General features: G+C 32.2%; 1 protein-coding gene across 1 annotated transcript in view; it reads right to left on the bottom strand.

Annotated features, from left to right (window-relative positions):
* Positions 1-20,422, bottom strand: part of LOC107453616 (SCY1-like protein 2) — a 466,439-nt gene that overhangs the window by 111,051 nt on the left and 334,966 nt on the right. Inside the window, exon 8 of the mRNA XM_071180877.1 lies at positions 12,591-12,716. Within this exon, the coding sequence (XP_071036978.1) occupies positions 12,591-12,716 (126 nt within the window). The remainder of the gene's footprint in view (positions 1-12,590; positions 12,717-20,422) is intronic.

The following is a 20,422-nucleotide window of genomic DNA, read 5'->3' as shown; positions in this document are numbered from 1 at the left end:
CAGTCTTGTTGGCGATACGAGATCGCCAAGGTATTTTCAAATCAAGGTTGGCTTTATTTTTGGCTATGTTGTCTTTCGATAATTCGCCAACCTCGGATCGCTTCCCCATGCTCCTAACTGTCCGTTGGGAACGAATTCACTTACTTTCAATTTCGAATTTGTGGCGACTGGAGGTGCCCTTTTGGGCCTCCCAGTCCCAACTGTTGAATATAAATCTCAATTGAAAATTCTCGATGCAGAGAATGTTGTCTTGATCCCTTTAAGGGATTTCTTCTCTTTGTAATTTTTATATTTTTAATATGACCATTTTAATTAACTAATATTTGCTTAATAAGTCAAATTTTTATTAATTTTTTATTTTATTAATTTCTTTGAGATAATTATCATTATATTACATCCAAATTAAAATGCATATGTAACAGCCGAAAGTCAATGATGATACTTTTACTACCACTATAATATTAGCAATGGCGATCACCGCCATAATATCGATTGCATTTGTTTTTACTATTTATTCAATAATTCGCTTAAGTGGGTTAGGTGATGTAATCCCGTAATTGAAACTTCGATCTCTTTCCGACTAGCTAGAGCAGGGATGGGCAAACTACGGCCCGCGGGCCAACTGTGGCCCGCCGGAAGGTTTTATCCGGCCCGCGGATATAATTTTAATATGACGATCAGTGGCAATATACATAAACAATATACATCCATTTTCTTGTCAACTATTTAAAATTATTTCTGTTTTTCCTTTTTTAACAAAGTACTGGTGACCTTTTTACTTTCTCTATTTTTGTTCTACAAAACATAAATTGATGGAAATAGTTAGCACAGACGGCTTCAATTGGTAAAATGTTGAAAGCAGAAATTCTTCATAGAATAGTCTTAGATTGGCTCTAACTAGCGTTTGTCTTTCTCGAGGAATCTAATATAGGTAAATTGTACTTCACATTTGGCAGACTACGCATTTTAAGATCCAACGAGCGGACAATCTAACAATCATCTGGAGCAGTTGTTTCTAAATATGCCAAAGTTTTACAAATCATTACCAAAAGCTAGTTTCCAAAATTTAATATTTCATGCCCAGAAAATCAGCTCTATGTTTGCTTAATCTTATATATGTGAACAAGAGTTTTCAACTTTGAACCTTAGAAAGAATCATTTCAGAAGTGGACTAACAGAAAAGTATTTAGCCTTGTTCCGTAAAATAGGCACATCTCGCTTCGAACCTTAATATAAGGAACTTTTAAAAACGAAATCGCAATTTCATTCATCTCACTAAATATTTAAATTAAAACTTGTATATCACTTTTTTTATTTAAATTTTGAAAGTTTTATTTGTTCCACCAAACATTTTTCTCTCTCGATTTTTGGCCCTCGACCAAAAAAGTTTGCCCATCCCTGAGCTAGAGCCATTAATCGTTTTCCCATTAGTTTAAACGAATTTCAGTGCGATGTTGTTACCAGAAGGAAGTTATCGTCGATTAAAAATCTGACAGCATTTTGCCTAGCTAGAGCATTCAAAATTTTTCTGGTGCTCAATGCTCATTGCTCGTGTTGTTGTTAATTCACGTCGCACTAGAACTGCACAATGGGCTTTAGGCGACTGTCTGGGAAACATCCCTGAGGATGATCCGAAGACATGCCAATACAATTGTGATCCTATGCAGAGGGGATGGCACCTAGCTTCTGTAGATCGAATGCCTGCACGCGAAGTCGAGCACTTTACGGTAGGACATTTTAACGTGGTCCGCACACCCTCGGTCCCTACACAAACTAATCCAAGTGGTCATCCACCCGCACACTGACCGCAGCCAGTGATTCCTGACTTCGGTGATCTTCTGGGAACAGTGTCTAAAAGATCCACTGTGGGACCTTATCGTCTTGCAATCACCAATAAAAATTTTAAAATAAAGAGAAAAAAAATTGTATTTATTGTCAATCAAAATTTTAACAACTTTTCGACTATCTAGAGAATTCATAATTTAATAACAGCCCTGTGTTGGATGATAACATTAATTTCTAAGCGTTTTCTAAGTTTCCCAAGCCCGCATAATTTATATTCAATTTACTGTTAAGCGAAATGTCTCGCTCCATCTGTTCAGATTGCAATATAAATTTTTATTTCATTCCGTCACTGAACAGCGAACCAATTTTTCGGGTTCACTAATGTTCAACTCTGTAGTCTTGTAATTTCGAACTTAATCTAGAAAACTTCTGGATCAACGCAAATGCGGGTTAGTTCCATCAGAACTAACCCGCATTTGCGTTACATGGAGAGTTAAACCACGAAAACCTCCCACGGATAGTCAGACGGTCTAACCCATGATCAGCCTACCACTAAGGATATTTTACGTCAGCACTGAGGTCGGTGTAAGCCGGATGCGGAGTTCGTATCGACCAGCCATCGCTGGGATTCAAATCCTGTTCACCTCATTGGAAGGCGAACGCTCTGTCTACTGAATGACAGTTACGGATACTCATTTGTGAAGTTACGGGTCCGTTTTGCAACGTCGATGCCTAGTTTGAAAAAAGGGTGTCTATGTCAGCAAACGGTGACGAGTTTAGACGAGAATATGACACATTTTCGTCATGCCGTAATGTCACTGAGACATTGAATGTCTGATTGTGGTCTCGTGTTGACGTCTAAGACAAAATGTGACGTTTCCGTGGGAGGACATTCAGATGATAACGAGAACCAACTCCGTTCCCCTCGATCCCTTCGTAGACTGATACAAATGGAACATAGACCGCATCCCGTGATGCTCGACTTCGGTGTTCTACTGGGAACATTGTCCTAAACGATCAAAATACAAGATAGACATAGTTACAAAGGATGATATAGTATGAATTCGTTTCCTGATCATAGAATTCTACGTGACGGGTTTCACTGCATAACTCCAAAAAGCTTGAAAACCTTACATTTTCCAGTTTTAACTTTTTGAAATATTTCTGAAAACCCGAAGAACATATTACAATAATGCAGCATTCGAAAGAAAAAATTTAAATTTAGATGATAAGTTTTATACGAAAATCATTATTTTGTAGCAGCGAGCCGATATTAAAGCAATCAAAAGTTAAAATTATGGTCCACATCAAGAAAAGCGTGACGTAACTTAGAGATTTTTCCAATAGAAGATGATTGTTATATTAAAAATTTGCATATTTGCACGCGCACACACACATAAAAATCAATTCGTAGAGAAACGACACAAAAGAACTTTCATCGAATCTTGGAACACTCCTTTCAATTCTTGGAACAATATTCTCAATTCGTGGAAAGGAAATAAAAGAAATAACTAAAAACCTTTTGAAACATCGGAAAGACTTCTCCACAAAAGATCAACTTGTAGTAGTATGTTTTTTATTTATTTCATTTTCTCCACTTTCAATAAAATAATTTGACTTTAAGCTTCCAAACATATGCCCATATATATATATATATATNATAAATTCTCATTTTCTATTACCTTTTATTGTTTGTGTCCTGACTTTCCGAGAAAAAAATCTTAACATTTTTGTCAGGTTTCTCTTTAGATATTTTTCAATATAAAGATTTTTTGTTTGTAAGTAGAATTGTAGCAAAAATAAAACAAAAATGTTAATTTAATGTCTTGAATGTGATATCTGTTTTTTTTATTCGAAAAAAAAAACATTCATTTTCTCGCTTGATTTTATTATAGCAATGACTATTTTTAAGTCTTTTTAAAATGTTCCTTTTCCTAAAATTTCTTCCTATTACTAAATTCCATTTCGTCGAGATATTTTTAGATAAAAAAGAAATAGTTACTTAGACAATTGTTGACTATATGAAAGACTGTTTGGAATTTGTTCAGAACTATGTTTGGATAATGATGCCATTTTTCGAAAACAAAAGTGCTGAATTCGAAATCGATGCCTTTCAAGCATTTGAAGATGCTTGATTTGAAGACTCAATTTTCAGTTTCAATGGGTGATATCTTTATAAATTGTTGGCAGTGTCTTAAAATACAGCTAAGCACCGGGGAAAAAAAACAGTTTACTTTTGTTTTGACTGATTGCATCCAAGTTAAAAACAGCAATACATAGAAATGTCTTTGTGTTCTTATTTTTAGGAAAGATTCTAAAAATACGCATTAAGGGCGATCTTAACATAACACACCCTGCATATTAAAACACAACAGCAGCTCAGTATTCTACATTCAAATTTTCGCATACATTAAATTTCATACCTTAAGTAGTACCTCATAAGTTCACGAAAAAAAGTTCGAATAATATTTTCTTCTCTCGAATTAGAACACAGCATTCCAGGGACTTGGAAATATGTGTGTAACATATATCGTTCGAAATTGATGTTCTATATAAGATTAGAAATATGTTCTAATGCCATGAAAGATACGCACCAGGTAATTCACATAAACTTAGAAAAGGATGTCTATAAGCTAAGCATCTACCACAATTCCCTCAGGTGACAGACGATACTAGAGTTGTTCGAAATAATATACCACCCCAGTTATTCCTTTCAATGTCTATATATAGATAGGGTGAATGAGTATATTTTGGATAAGAATCCAGAATACCGAAAGAGATAACTCTTTTATTAATTTCTGAACATTATTTTCTTTTTCTTCGGATAAAAGCTCATTATATCTTCGAATACATTTTTCTCTATTGCATAGCAAATTGATTTTCAGCTATGTATTACAAGTATAATGAATAACAACGTAAAGTTTGTGAAATATTGTTTAAGGCACGAGTGGCTTAGGGGGTTCGCCTTACAGTGAGGTGAACCGGGTTCGAATCCCAGAGGGACTGATCGATACGAATTCCGCATACGGCCCGCACCGACCACAGTGGTGACGCAAAATATCCTCAGTGGTAGACGGATCATGGGTTAGATTCCCCTCGTCATCAAGCTAACCGTGGGAGGTTCTCGTGGTCTTCCTCTCCATGTAACGCAAATGCCGGTTAGTTCCATCAAAAAAAGATCCGCGAAAGCGAATTTCTCCCTATATTTGATCCAGGAGTTCCCTTGTCTTCTGGATTGTGTTCAAAATTACAAGGGTACGTAGTTGAACATTAATTGTCGTAAACGCAAAACTTTTGTTGGCTGTTCAACAAAGGTTATATATATAAGAAGAATACAGATCCGATCTACGAAGCATTCATCCTATCACGTGATGATACCAAGGACTATACACCTACGTTGTGTTTACACCTACATTCCTTTGTTCCTTTACAGTTACACTATATAGTTGGAATGACTGGCTCGAGGAGGATGCCAGTGGAAACTGTAGCTTATTTTTTTATAATATATTTTTATTAAGATTAGCACAGCTTCTTTATTTTTGAGAAACACTCCCTTCACTATATATATATATATATATACATATATATATATATAAAAACTGGTTTAGTTACTGAATGGAACAGAAAAGATTAGAGATGCGATTTTCAGAAACACCTTTAAGTTTCAACCTTCAATTAAAGTTGTTTTGATATTTCTTTACTGTAATTTGTCAGACTTCAATGGAGTTTTTGTTCTTTTCCTGGCTTAAAGAGTAATTTGAGACACCAATATGGTTCCTTTTTGTTCTTATTTTTAGGGAGGTTTTTAAAAATACGTATTAAGGCAATCTTTACATTACATATTAAAATACAACAGCAGCTCAACATTCTACATTCAAGTTTCCGCATCATCCATACATTAAATTTCATAACTTAGGAAGTACCTCATAAATTCCCGAAAAAAGTTCAAATAATATTTTCTTTTCTCGAATTAGAACACAGCATTCCAGGGACTTGAAGTATGTGCGTAACCTATATCGTTCGAAATAGATGTTCTATACAAGTTCTGTCATATAAAGCAAATGCCGGTTAGTGCCATCAAAAACTCATCCACAAGGCAAATTTTTCCTACGACTTGATCCAGGAGTTCCCTTGTCTTCCGGATTCGGTTCAAAATTACAAGGCTACGAAATTGAACATTCGTAGTCGTAAACCCAGAATAGGGTCGGCTGTTCAACGACGTTAATAAAAAAAATATGACTTATGTATAATTACCTTAAATAAATAAAAAATAAATACATTTGATACAAATATAACGTAACGCCGTAAAAAAAATTTTGGTATAGCTTAAGAAAAAAAAATGGTGGAAACTATTTTACACCAAAAGTGATGCGGTAAAACACCACAGATGGTGTATTGAAACAATAAAGACAGTTTTTTGTAAAGTGAAACACCAGTCATGTTCCTTTCCAGGACTTTTGGTGTAAAATAATTGTCATCATTTCCGGTACTCAGTATAATTTGTAGTGAAACACCCTGGAGTCAGTATAGTTTACAATTTAAAGTAAAAACAATTAGTTAACGATGCACTAACTAATTCTTAATAATGTATTAAAATCTAATGATGGTGTCGCAGTTAAAAATTGTTGTTCGTGCATTTTTATTGACAGGAAAATCACGTGGTAGGATCCAGTTTTTCCTCATTCATTTCCACATTGTTTTGGTTGTCATCAGCATAAGTCATTGTTGTTGTTCATTTACGTCGCACTAGAGCTGCTCAATGGGCTATTAGCGACGGTCTGGGAAACATCCCTGAGGATGATCCGAAGACATGCCATCACAATTTGGATCCTCTGCAGAGGGTATGGCAACCCCGCTTCGGTAGCCCAACGACCTGCACGCGAAGTCGAGCACTTTACAATAGAACAGTTTAAAGAAGACCAATACCGCAACCCTCGGTCCCTACGCAGATTGATCTAAGTGCACCCACCCGCACACTGACCGCAGCCAGTGATGCTTGACTTCGGTGATCTGTTGGGAACCGTGACTTAACGATCAGTCCACTGCGGGACAATATATAAGTCATTAAAAGTATTGTTTTTCTATAGATATTTTTGCATCCCTAATTTGAAGTTATGTTCCAGGACTACTATTATTACGCTTTTCATTCAAGAAAACTGTTGTTTTTTATTATTATTCTAATGTAATTCAACCTATACATTTTAAGATAAAGTTATTTTGAAAGTTAGTCTAATCTTATTAATCGTTTTTTTACAATGATTATTTTTGTACAAATATTAATATACTGTTATAAAATATAGTTAAAAAGATCTGTTAAATGATTTAGAATTTAACTATCAGCTGCATGCGGAATGAGATGCAAGCAAAAATAGAATTTGAAATATCCTGTTTGGTAAACGAAAATGTTAAATAATGGTTGTTTATTCATCAAATTTGCTTGAACAATATAATGGCACAACAATATAAATGTTATTTTAAAAATGAATAAGTAATTGTTTTTTTTTGTTACAACAATGACTCCGTTTTTAGCAAAATATATTTTATATTCAGACTTCGCAGCCCCGCCATAAACAATAAAAACTAGAATTCATTGCTAAGGAACATAATAAAAAAATAATTTAGGTTGATTTATTATTTCTAGCGTCCTATAATACTTTATTCGCGCCTTTATAATTATTTCGAAAAAATTTCATGAAGAAAAGGCATTTAAAAACGAAATGACTATAAAAAGAACATAAAACGTGTTCCCTAATAGATTGATCGATAGTAAAATTGTGAAACTAATAATATGCAAGTGAGTTGATGAAAGCAGCTATTACAAATATTGTTCGCCAAATCATCAAGTATCATCCATTACGAAGATGAAAATTGCATTTTGACATGTCTGTCTGCTTCGCCAAGTGAATTTGATTACAACGGACGACCTGAAACTAGATAATTTGATGGATTTGATGAAAATCTATAACCATTAATACGAATAGATCGTATGCAATTCGAGTCATGGTTTTCATGAAATAAGAGGTAAACTGTTCACTAACTCGAAATGGGTTTAATGAGTGAACAAAAAACTTAATATTAACTGGTAAATACAGTCAAACCCCGCTATAGTGAACTCCCGGATATAGTGAACGAAATGTTCGGTTCCGTGCCTTGCTATACGCGGATAAGGCTATTTTTTGTGGATAAAGTGAACCAAAAAAGTTAGGAAGTTGGATATAATGAACTTTTTTCTGTCTTCAACTGATTTTTTTTGTAATAATTTTGAAATTTCTACTTCAAAAAAAAAAAAAAAAATACATATACCGATTTTCAAAACCTACTATGGAGGGGAATGTAGCGATAAGCATTTTTTCTTATTTGCTTCGTTCATATCACTTTCCAAGCCCTAAACAAACAAAGCAGATGTTTCCAACCCAGGCAGACGATGTGTCAGTCAGATCAATATGCATTTTATGTCAGAGGGAATGAGCAATTATTCATTATTGGTCAAAGGGTTGGACACTAATATGAGTTGATAGGGCCCTCATTTCAACTCCTTTTTGCTCTCAGTTCAGTTTAAAAAATCCTGCAAACAAGTGTCTCAAATTTAACTATGGCGAGCAGTAAACGCAAAACGTTCTACATTGATGATAAAATGGGCATAATCAGAAAAATTGAAAATGGATGCAATCAAGCTGATATTTGCAGGGAATATTAACTATCCAAATCTGCAGTTTGTAACATATTGAAAAATGGGCAATTAATAATTTCTGCTCACGAAAAAAATTTAGATGGCAGAAAAAAGTTGAGAAAAGCAGATGACAAGGATGTTGAAGAAGCATTACTGAAGTGGTTCGCCAATCGAAGTATCTGGACAACACAAATGTCGATGAATTTGCTAAGCGATTTTATGAGACTACTTTTATGTGCTCGAATGGCAAGTTAGACAGGTTTAAAAGCGGAATAACGGAAATTCAGGAAAAATTATCTGAAAGTCGGGAAGTTTTTCCAAATTTGATGTTGAGGATTGCTCATCAGCTAAAGAATAAAAAAATTTTTTGTACGCAAGACAAAGAGTAATGGAAAATAACAAATTTTTTGCTACTACATAATATTTTTCAGTCATTTATTTGAACAATGTGTAATTAAAGGGAGGAGTTTGGGATCCATTAGTTAAATTGCCTGCGCATCGGATATAGTGAACTCCCTGTTATAGAGAACAGAAATTTCGGTCCCTTGAAGGTTCACTATAGCGGGGTTTGACTGCAACTGTAAAATATTGGTAGTTTGTAGATGTCAAGATAATTAATTTCCCGCACCTTTTAAATCTTTTAAGCACTCAAAAATATTCTAAAATATTATTATCTGCATACGTTAACAAAATGCTAAATAATTTTCCAAGACCTTAAATGATCATGATAAAATAACTAGTTTCTGACAAAGAACTCTTTTTTATTGATTATATTAGCCATTATAAAATGATCAAGAGATTTTTCTCTTCGATATCAGAGGGTGGAAAAAGAAGCCGGAAATTGAGAATGCAGCAGAGTTGCATATGAGTGTGCAATAATCTCACCGAATCCAGCTCAGTACATGCACATGCGGACTCACAGGTATTTATTTCATCAAACGTGTAAAATGATTGGCGCTTTCATACGCTATGGAAACACGGGACGCCGAAATCGATTGTGCTTGAATGAATTGTGAAAACGTTGAATAGGCCAATGTGAGAAGCAACCTTTGGCATAATACGTGGCGAAAATCGACATGGTAAATAAATAAATCTCGTTTTCGAAAAGGGAAAATTAAGCACTCTTTAAAAACAGCCAATGATAAAAGCACCTATAAGGGCCTTTAAAAAACGAAAATAAGCAAATTTAAGCACTTTTTAAAAACGCTACGCATCTTGCCTCAACTATATATATTGGGTACTTGCACTTCGAGAAGAAGATCACGAGAAGATCACCCACACGTGACGTATGATGTCAGCTGATAGTTAATATGCAAAATGGTGTGTTAAAGTTAACCTAAGTTTCTCCACATGTTAATTAAACACAGCTCCGTATCGCACATCAAATTTGTTGAAATATAATTCTTTTTCGGATTTATAGTTTGTTTAGGTATTGTATTGCAACCGTGATATGTTTTTGTTTTGTGTAGCTGGCAACTTCGATGCATAATTAGTTTGTTTATGTTCTACATGTCTTCGTGCCATCCTTTGTGTTAAGTAAGAAATATATAGTGAAAGAATTGAAATCTTTATGAAAGAATGTTTGTCAAGGATTATAGAATGCATCAGTTGAGAGAATCGATACATGTCGGGGTTGGTTCATCCGTAATGGAATAGAAAGAACAGTTGCCAACATAAGCAAAAGCCACGTTTCAACAACCAATCAGGATCGATACACCTACAGAACGTCACTTGCAGGCATCCCATTGAAAAGTTTGATGTGAAACAGCGGTTAGCCATTTAAAAATGTAGGATATTTTACTTTGAAAGATAAAAAGCAACGAAATTATGTGATAAAGTTTTGAAAAATAATTAATCTTAATACATACTTAAATTGGTTCTTTTTGCGACATATTCCTTCACTTAAAGGCTTCATTAAATGTATAATGCAATTATATTTATTAAAACCTAAGAGAAACTTATCTAATATCTAATATGTATAATTCTCTTACGTGGCTCCCAAATTTTGGCTGTGTTTCTTTTTTGCCGGTGGCAGCGTTTGCTTTGTTTTGTTTACGTTTTACGTTACTATTTCTGTTACACGGAGAATCAACCAATGATTGCCGCTAAAAATGTCGCATGCCAAATCTAGCTGAGGTGGCTCAACATTTGGCGCTTTTAAAAACAGAAACTGAAATAACCAGAGAGCATCAGCTGCGGCAATCTCATGCTATTAAGCTAGGCAGAAGTGAGTAGTCTTTGTCGATAGATCTCTAGTTTAGTATTTTGTCGAAAGCGCTTTTTTTCACGAATTTATATATTACGAATTTATTTGACGATTTTTGATTTATATCACGAATATAGCACTTTTCTAATAGGTTTAACGAATTACATGTCATTTATTTGAATTCAAATTTATTTTAATTTCTTAGTATTTACTAAAAAGATGTAATTTTTTTTTAAAAAAAAGTTTTTGTATGGATTTGAATGATTGTTTTGAATTCTTAGAATTTTGTGCATTTGCAATGTACCTAAGTGAGTAGCGAGCTTGGTTTGCGAAGCAAACCATATAAGATGGCGTAGCAATTTTCGGGGGTTGGAGAGCGTTAGCGAGCAGGGGGCGCAGCCCATTAGTTTTAAATAATTTTTTCTGTTTACATAGTTAATAAATTTACTGTTGGTATTTCTCAGAATCGTTGCTAAACTAAAAGTTAAAATAATGGGAAGAAATAGTATTATTCACCATATTGCGCTTGCGAGTTGTTTGGTTGATAAGCAACTTTTAAGTTAGCGTAAAAGTTCTGATACACTTAAGTTTATTAAAACAACAATGACTTTTACGTTGTTTTCTTCTGCAATTTTTATACTATGATCGAGATATTTTAGTTTCATATGATATACTTATTTTTGAATGTTCTTTGTGATTCGATTTCATACATTTAGGACTTAAAACAATCATAATTCCTAGAATTAATTCAGTCAGATGTCCTAGCTGATGCAAGTTTGCTGCTACAGACGGAAAACGTGAGGAGACGCTTCACAACAAAGAATTTATTTATTTTTTGTAGTGGTATATTACTGCCTAGGTCAGGAGAAGGGAATTCATTTTAAAAGCTTCCGTGTCTTATCATTATCTCTCAATAAAAATGCCATGTGGAGCACCAAAATGTTACTTTTTATTAGCAACTAACCACACCAGCTGTTAAAATAACTAGATTTTATGTATTGATTATTTGAGTATATGTAAGTTGGAAGCTAGATATTATTTATTTGTTATTTGAGTATATATAAGTTGTAAACTAGATTTTACTTATTTGTTATTTGAGTACATGCAAGTTGTGAGCTAGATTTTATTTATTTGTTATTTGAGTATATGTAAGTTGTAAGCCAGATTTTACTTATTTGTTATTTGAGTATATGTAAGTTAAAATTTATATCAACGGTTGCTATGGACATTAAAGAACACATTTTTTTGTGTAAAATAAAAAAGTTATGCTTCTTGTTTTACTTTTGTTAAATGGAGTCAGAATTACTTTATTTTAGTAAAGTAGTAGTTTTTTAAAAGAAAAACAGAATATTACACTTTCTGGTAAAGTCACCTTACACCAGCTGGTCTACCTTTTTAAATAAGTAAAATTTCAAGAATCTCAAGATTTAAAATAGCACAGTCAAAAATCAAGAAAATATGTAAGTAAAACGATCTTTATCGAGACAGGGATTTCCATTTGTGGGAGTATTTTCGGCAAAACGAAACGAACTTTAACTGTTATAAATTCCTGTAAATTAAGAAAATTATACAATTCTAAAACAGTTAATAATACATTTTAAAGTCAAAAAATAATAATAATTCAGCATTGCTGAAGAACTAAAAAAAACGACATAAACAAGTAAAATATGTATTTTCTTTAAAAGTAAAAAGCAGTTTTCATAGTCAAATAGTTTTAATTGTAATTGAAATGGAATTTTGATTACCACCCAGCTATGTTTAGCTTTTTAATGCCTAGACAAAAGATTTGTTGATATTCAAAAATTACCTTTTCATAATGTTAAGACGCAGAAGATGAGAATTTATAATTTAAGACTTAAATGTGAGTTCTCAACCATATAATTTATTTTAAATAACTAAAAAAAAAACAATTTTGCGTAATAATCTTACTTTTGGGATGGTGGGTAGAGCGGATTTGAGACTAAGGTAGAAATGAGATTTATGTGTGGTATCTTTCATTTGTATCACGTCTAAGTATTGCAAAGCATGAACTGCTGGATCCATGAAGTACTTGATCTGAAAAAGAATGAAAATTTTAATTTTAAATGTATCAGCTGTATATAAGATCTTTCAACATATATACAAACAAACCAAAAAAATATTTATTTTACCTTTAACTTAGTAATTGCACTCGATAAGGGTCATAGTCACTTTCAGGCAATGCCGCGCAAATAGTAGAAAAAAACTTTTTATCCCTCTTATCGTCGTCATATTCATAATTAAATTATAATTAATTAATTAATAATTAATTAATAATTAATTAATAATTAATTAATAATTAATTAATAATTAATTAATAATTAATTAATTAATTAATAATTAATTAATAATTAATTAATTAATTAATAATTAATTAATAATTCATTAATTAATAATTCATTAATTAATAAATAAAAGTAAGCATTAAACTCTTTCCCACCCTTAAGAGTCAATTTATTTTATCACATCGTTGTGCAAATTAATTATTTATAATTATTAATCCTTAATTTAATTGTGCATTCAAAAATAATTAATTATTAATCATTAATCAATAAATTATTAATTATTAAAAATATATTAAGAAATTTTCGCTAAAATATAAATATTTTGTTTTCTACATTTGATGTAAAAATAACACAGTTTTGTATGAAAAATAGCTTAGAGAAGTAAGCATTAAACTCTTTCATACCGTTAAGAGTTAATTTGAAGTGAATCACTAAGAAACTAAGAAACAATAGAGCGAAGCAATCATCGGTCTTTTTAAGCGGCTGCGAACAGGACTTTTGGCCCCTAATTAAAAATATATACTCAACGTATAACAGAATTAAGGCAACAGAATGAATTATTTTAGATGTCTAGTAATTTAGATAGCGATATACCCGCCTTTTTAGTATTAGATATTACAAATGGTGCAATGTCCCTTTTCTGTATTTTTTCTAAAATTTTTTAAAGATACCAAAAATAGTTAATTAGGCATATTTTATAACCTTGAATTTGTGCTTTTTTACTCACTTAGAAAAGAAGTACAGTAGAGTCCCGATTATCCGAGTTTCCGCTTTAACCGAGCTATCAAATATTTCAAGATTTTTTTTTGTTCTAGTTTATTTTTAAAAAAACCGCTGAAAAATAAATCTGAGTTTTATGACGGCCAGGTGGCCGAGCGGTTAGCGTGCCTGACTGCGAAGTCATAGGCTGCGGTTTCGAATCCCGCTCTGGGCATGGACGTTTCTCTCTCTCTTTGTGCTGTCCTCTGTTGTGTGTGTGTGCATGATGTGTGAATGTGGCCCACCCTATAAACGGGTTTGTGGCAGTGTGGCGTGGGCAATGTTGCTCGCCTCCGTGACTTTGGTTCACAGGTGCCCTCTGGGTAACGCGAAATGAGCAACAATTCCGGCATAGTATAGGCAAAGATTCAAATTCAGTGCCTGCCATTGGAAAAAAAAAATCTGAATTTTATCTTCCAAACACTCAGAAAAACAAAATTCAACAACTTGGTCTGATGAAATCATCGTTAATATCGTAAATAATGATAATGAATCTAGCGAAGATGATGAAGACAGTGATTATTAAAATCAACATATAAAAATCTCTCATACAGATGGACTAAAAGTCATCGAATGTACTATTGAATATATAGAACAACAAAAAGAGGCGACACCAGCCTTCCTGTTATCCCTAAAAAAGGCGAAACATTACTACAGAAAAGCGCCAAAGTTACGTAGAACGAAAAACTATTAAGGACATTTTTTAAGTAAAGACGATTTAATTCCTTTAAAGTATGCTTTTTAAATGTTTTTAAGTAAGCTTTTTAATCATAATATGAATTGTATGTGGTATACTCGTATACATTTCGTATTTCTTAAATATATAACATATATACCTTCTCTTTTTCTTTCCGTTTTTATACTCTTCGCTTTAACCGAGTTTTTCCGTTATCCGAGTTTGTTGCGGTCCCCATTAACTCGGATAATCGGGACTCTACTGTAATTTTAATCTCAGTTTTCTGAAAAAAAACTTTTGCATTGTCTCTTTTTTTCTTTAAATGCTAAATCTTTTCTTTACTTCTGAAAATATTTAATTTGCATTTCTTTCATAGTAATGGTGTTCATAAATGATATAGGTTTACAAATTTAAATTCTTAGAGCTATTAAACAGTTTTTCAATCTTTATATTTTTGATAAATTTCTCGTATTTAATAAGAAAATGTTATTTTCTCAGAATTTTTTTTAAAAATACCATGTGAAACCGTTATACAGTTCCTAGAAATGCAATTACAAAATTGAAAGTTGAGGTGCTGAAAGTGACGTGCTATTTTATTTATGAAATAACGTGAAATTGTTTTTTTTTTCTTTAAAAATTCCAATTTGTTCGAAAATAATTCCAATTTTTAGTGTTTCCACTCCGATTCCTTTCCAGTTTTTTTTTTAAAATAATGACTATTTATCCATTGTTGAATTGTTGTAGGAAAATTAATTTATTGCGAATTTTCATTCTCTAAGCTCCCATCTGAGTTGGTGTCAAAAGTAATAATAATAAAAATATTTAAACAAGAGTGAAAGATCTTGTAAAATCAAAATTTATATTGAAATTTTATCGTTAAAAGTTGACAAATAAAATTACTTCCCATATACTACTTTATATCGCGTAGCACATTTGTATTCCCAAGTAAAAAAAAAATTTCAAGTACAGTTTATTATTTTTTGAATTCATATTAACCAAATGTGCTTATATAAAGTTATATAAATACAGGACTGTTAACTTTCAACTGTTTTTGGAAAATTGTTTACAGTGGTAGCTAAATATATATATATTTTTTAATTTTATTTTATAGGCGTAGGATCCAATTTTGGGTTTACGACTACTAATGTTAAACTCCGTAGCCTTGTAATTTTGAACCCAATCCAGAAGACCAGGGATCTCCTGAATCAAGTATTGGTAGAAATTTGTCTTCGTGGAGGACTTTTTGATGGAAGTAATCCGCATTTATGCTACCGTGAAAACCATGAAAACCTACCACAATTAGTCTGACGTCAAGGAGACTCTAACCCATGATCCATGTATCTTTAGGGATATTTTACGTGGGCACATTGGTCGATGCGAGCTGGGTGTGGAATTCATATCGACCATCTATTGCTCGGATTCGAACCCAGTTCACCTCATTGGAAGGCGGACACTCTATCCCCTGAGCCACCACGACTCAATATATGTTTTTTTTATTTTACATTTTATATTACAACCGTCGTTGAACAGCTGATCCAATTTTTTGGGTTTACGACTTCGAATGTTCAATTCCGTAGCCCTGTAGTTTTGAACCCAATCCAGAAGACAAGGGAACTCCTGGATCGAGTATTGGGAGAAATTTGCCTTCGTGGAGGACTTTTTGATGGATCTAACCCACATTTGCTTTACATGGAGAGGAAGACCGCGAAAACCTCCCATGATTAGCCTAACGGCAAGGGAACTCTAACCCATGATCCGTCTACCGCTGAGGATATTTCACGTCAGCACTGTGGTCGGTGTAAGACGGATGCGGAATTCGTATCGACTGGAATTCGAACCCGGTTCGCGTCATTATAAGGCGAACGCTCGATTCCCTGAGCCACCACGACTCAATATATGTTTTTGTTATATATTTTTGCTTCGTAAATTTAATTTAAATTTATTTTTTACACCACTGCATAAGAATGATTCAATAGTTTATATGAAACGCCACTTTGTTTCCACTCTATTGTGTCCAGGCTTATGAAATCTCAGTTTCAGTTTTTAAAGTTCAGTTTTAGTCCAGTTCAGTTCAGTTTTTAATTGCTTAATACTCAATAAAATATTTTCCAAAAAGCGAGTAGTAGGCAGCACTGTAATTCTTTTACAAAGAAAATGATTTTCTATCGACTTTTCAAGAAAAAAATAATAAGGAATAATAAAGTAACGAAGGGAGTTTGGGAGCAGAGCTTCCTAATTAGAAATTCCTCAAATTTCCTACATTAAAATTAAATAAAAAATTTGATTCAGAATTTTCTTGTAATTTTACTTTGAAATTAAATAAAAGATAATTCAGAAATTAATTTATTATTTTAATTTAAATATAAATAAAAATAAAATAAAATCAATTTTTCCTTTAAAGTTAAAGAAATTTTTTATTTCACAAATTCACCATAATTTTTATTTTAAAATTAAATAAATTAGAAAAATGTAGCATATTTTTTTCGTCACTGTTACATAAAAAAATTTTATTTTGAAATTCATCATATTTTTTACATTAAAATAAATTTTAAAAAAATTATAATTTTACTTTGAAATTTAATTCCAAAAAAAAAATAGAAATTATTCAAATTTTTGAATTATAATGATAATTAAATAAATTCATCATTATAAAACAAAAAACCCTCATAAATTCTTATTATACTTTTAAAAAGCAATTTTAAAAAAGCATTTGCTGTTTAAAGACAACCTCAATTTTTCTCCACGGTTTTTGAAGATTATTAAAGTACTGTCATCAAAGTTTTTGATTTATAATAATAATTAAATAAATTCGCCATTGAAAAAAGGGGCTTAAAATCTTATTATACTTCTATCAAGCAATTTTAATAAGTATTTGCTGTTGAAAAACAACTTAAATTTCCGATACGGCTTTTGAAGATCATGAAAGTATCAGAGTTTTTGAATCAGAATAATAATTAAATAAATTCGTCATTAAAAAAAACAGCATAAAATCTTATTCTATTTTATAGAAGCAATTTTCATAAGCATTTGCTGTTTAAAGACAACCTCAATTTTCTCCATGGTATTTAATAGATCATAAAAATACTGTCATCAGAGTTTTTGAATCATAATAATAATTAAATAAATTCATCATTATTAGATAAAACAAACCTGCATAAAATCTTATTATACTTTTATAAAACAAGTTTCATAAACATTTGCTGTTTAAAGACAACCTCAATTTTCTTGATGGTATTTAATAGATCATAAAAATACTGTTATCAGAGTTTTTGAATCATAATAATAATTAAATAAATTCATCATTATTCGATAAAACAAACCTGCATAAAATCTTATTATACTTTTGCAAAGCTATTTTAATAAGCATTTGCTGTTAAAATGCAACCTCAATTTTCCCTACAGCTTTTAAAGATCATATAAGTACTGTCACGAACAAATTTCATTTCCATCCCACAAATTGTTCCATTAATTTATTCTCCCTTATGCATCCATTTCGAAAGTCGTTTTTAAAACGATTCTTTACAAACACTCCTCTTCAATGCGACCATCATTTTCATATAAAACTCAACACAAGAGAACAATTTGTTCTTCCAGAGACACTCTTTCCTCAAACAACACAATTTCTATAAATCATCCGAACGTTAAATTGAAGTGGGTCACTTTATTTTCGAACAAAATCATCATCTCTAATGGATTTTTCGATGTTTTTTAACTCCCTTTTGGAACAATGATGACTTATTTCGAAAAATAAACACCGCGAATGGATTGACTCCGGTCGAAGAACTGAAGAGTTTATTAAGAATCGAATGTTTCGAAACTTTAATTTCAATGAATTTTCTTCCTTTTATGTATTAATTCTTTATGACTTCTTTTTATTGCAACATAATTTGTTAAGATATAGTTCTTCGTGCATGCAAAAAGCCACAGCAAAATGGATATTACGCAGTGTTTCATCCGTAAAATTATTTTACATTAATAATAGTAATATTTATTCAATTCCTAATATTAGTTCACATTCTCCCTATATCCTATATATATATACTAGAGGGCTGCACCCCCTGCTCGCTACCGCTCGCCAACTCCCGATAATTGCTACGCAATTACATTTTTGTTCGCTTCGCGAACAAGTTTAAAGTCGTTTTTCTGGAGATTAGGTGGCAATTCTTCTGCACCAACATCACATAGAGAGAATATGATAGGATTGTAAAATGTAAAAAGTCCTTATTATCAGCATTATAAACTTGTACAAAGCAATTCTAATACAAACAATATTATAAACTTATATAGAGTGAGGAAACAATATTATTTAACACATTACTATAGGACATTAGTCGGAGATTAATCTCCGTATCCGAAGCACGCGTGGCAGAGCCTAACTCGGGTAGACTATACTTGAGGGTGCCCTTTGATTCTCGCCAAGTTGTGATCGCGGTTGATCACCAAGCTGGGCGATGTTAAAACCCAATCGTGATTCTGATTGGTTTAGATTTTAGCGTTATTTTTAAATGCTCAACGGTATATGTAATTTCAGAGGCCCGTTAGTTCTACTTTGGAAACCGACTGGTAAAGTTACTTTTGCTTCTGGTCAATAAGATCGAAGGTATGTGGGCAGTCATAAAAAGGGACTTTAGAAAAAAAATGCCATCGCCAGTCCGGTACCACAGACGCCATTTTCGATTTGTATTTCACCGAATTTATGCGGCAATGGAGGTACACAGATTCTATTCAAGATAAATTTAGACAGTATCTAACTACTATTAGAGAATTCGGTGCACCTAAATCTGAGGATATTCAAGCTTAACGAAGAAGTGAGTTGTTTTTTCTCCTTTTCTTTCTGTGCTTACTCCATTAACTTTTCTTTCGATTTTACTGGGTTTATTAATTTTGCTCATATCGGGCTCATTGCAATTTTATAAAGTTTTGGCAGATGTTTTGTTGAAATTTTCTAATGTTTTATTGAAATATCACTATATTTTGGCAGCCATTCCTGTTACCACAGTGCTCCGCGCAAACAGGAATGGCACCAAACATAAGTCGCCAATTCCGCCAAGGGGCACACTCAAGTATATTTTTACCTCTAACTCAAATCATTGTTGATCTCATATTGCCGAACGCTCCCTATATGGTGCTTCATCTCCCCCCCCCCCAATAATTTAAATTTTAAACTGAAAACAATTAAAATCTGATGAAAAAAAACTTTAAAATATGGCAAATAAATTAAAACATGTAATATTAATAAGTTGATGCTGAGTAATATTTCAAAAGCAAAAATCATTGCAAGTAATTGCCCAAAAAACAATAAAATTAAAAATTATTTACAATAGATCTCTGAATATTCACAAAACCTAGCTATGTACATTTTTCATTGATTTTTCTTTTCACATCATTTTGTGTACCAATGATTTAAACTTCTATGCATTATTTAAGAAACATCTCTTACAAATATAAACTGTTAATTAATATTTCTGGCTGAACGATCTTTTTAAAGTAAGTAAAAAATAATTAAAAGTAAAGAAAAACAATGATAAAATTAAAAATTATTTACAAAACCTCCTTATATACAAAATTTTTTATCAATTTATTTTCCATATTATTCATTTTCATTTAAAAATCTTGACTCTTCAACGTTTATTCGTAGCGCATTCCTTTGTCGCGTATTGATAGCACTACGATTATTTTCCCGCTAATTTTGTGCTGCTAAATTATGTTCAGCTAAATTATGTGTCGCTGTTAATATCGCCTAAGATATTCACGGCGATCCATTTTTTATAAAAGATATAAGTATTTTAAAGTAAACTCTGTTCAATATATTTCACACATTCAATACAAAATGAAAATCGCAACAAGATTTAGCTAGTAAGTTCAGTTGTAACATTTCTGCAGACAGCATTATTAAAAATTATTACGTTTTCGCACGCAAACGTTCTCAATTTTGATTGACTGTTTTGTGCATTACTAACCAGAAGTCTTCTGTGATTGGCTATGTGTTATCAATCCACTCTCTTCTCATATATAAAGATATC

This window comes from Parasteatoda tepidariorum, chromosome 5 (assembly GCF_043381705.1).
Source record: "Parasteatoda tepidariorum isolate YZ-2023 chromosome 5, CAS_Ptep_4.0, whole genome shotgun sequence".
In the NCBI taxonomy this organism is placed as follows: Eukaryota; Metazoa; Arthropoda; class Arachnida; order Araneae; family Theridiidae; genus Parasteatoda; species Parasteatoda tepidariorum.
This window is presented reverse-complemented; position numbering and strand designations above follow the sequence as displayed.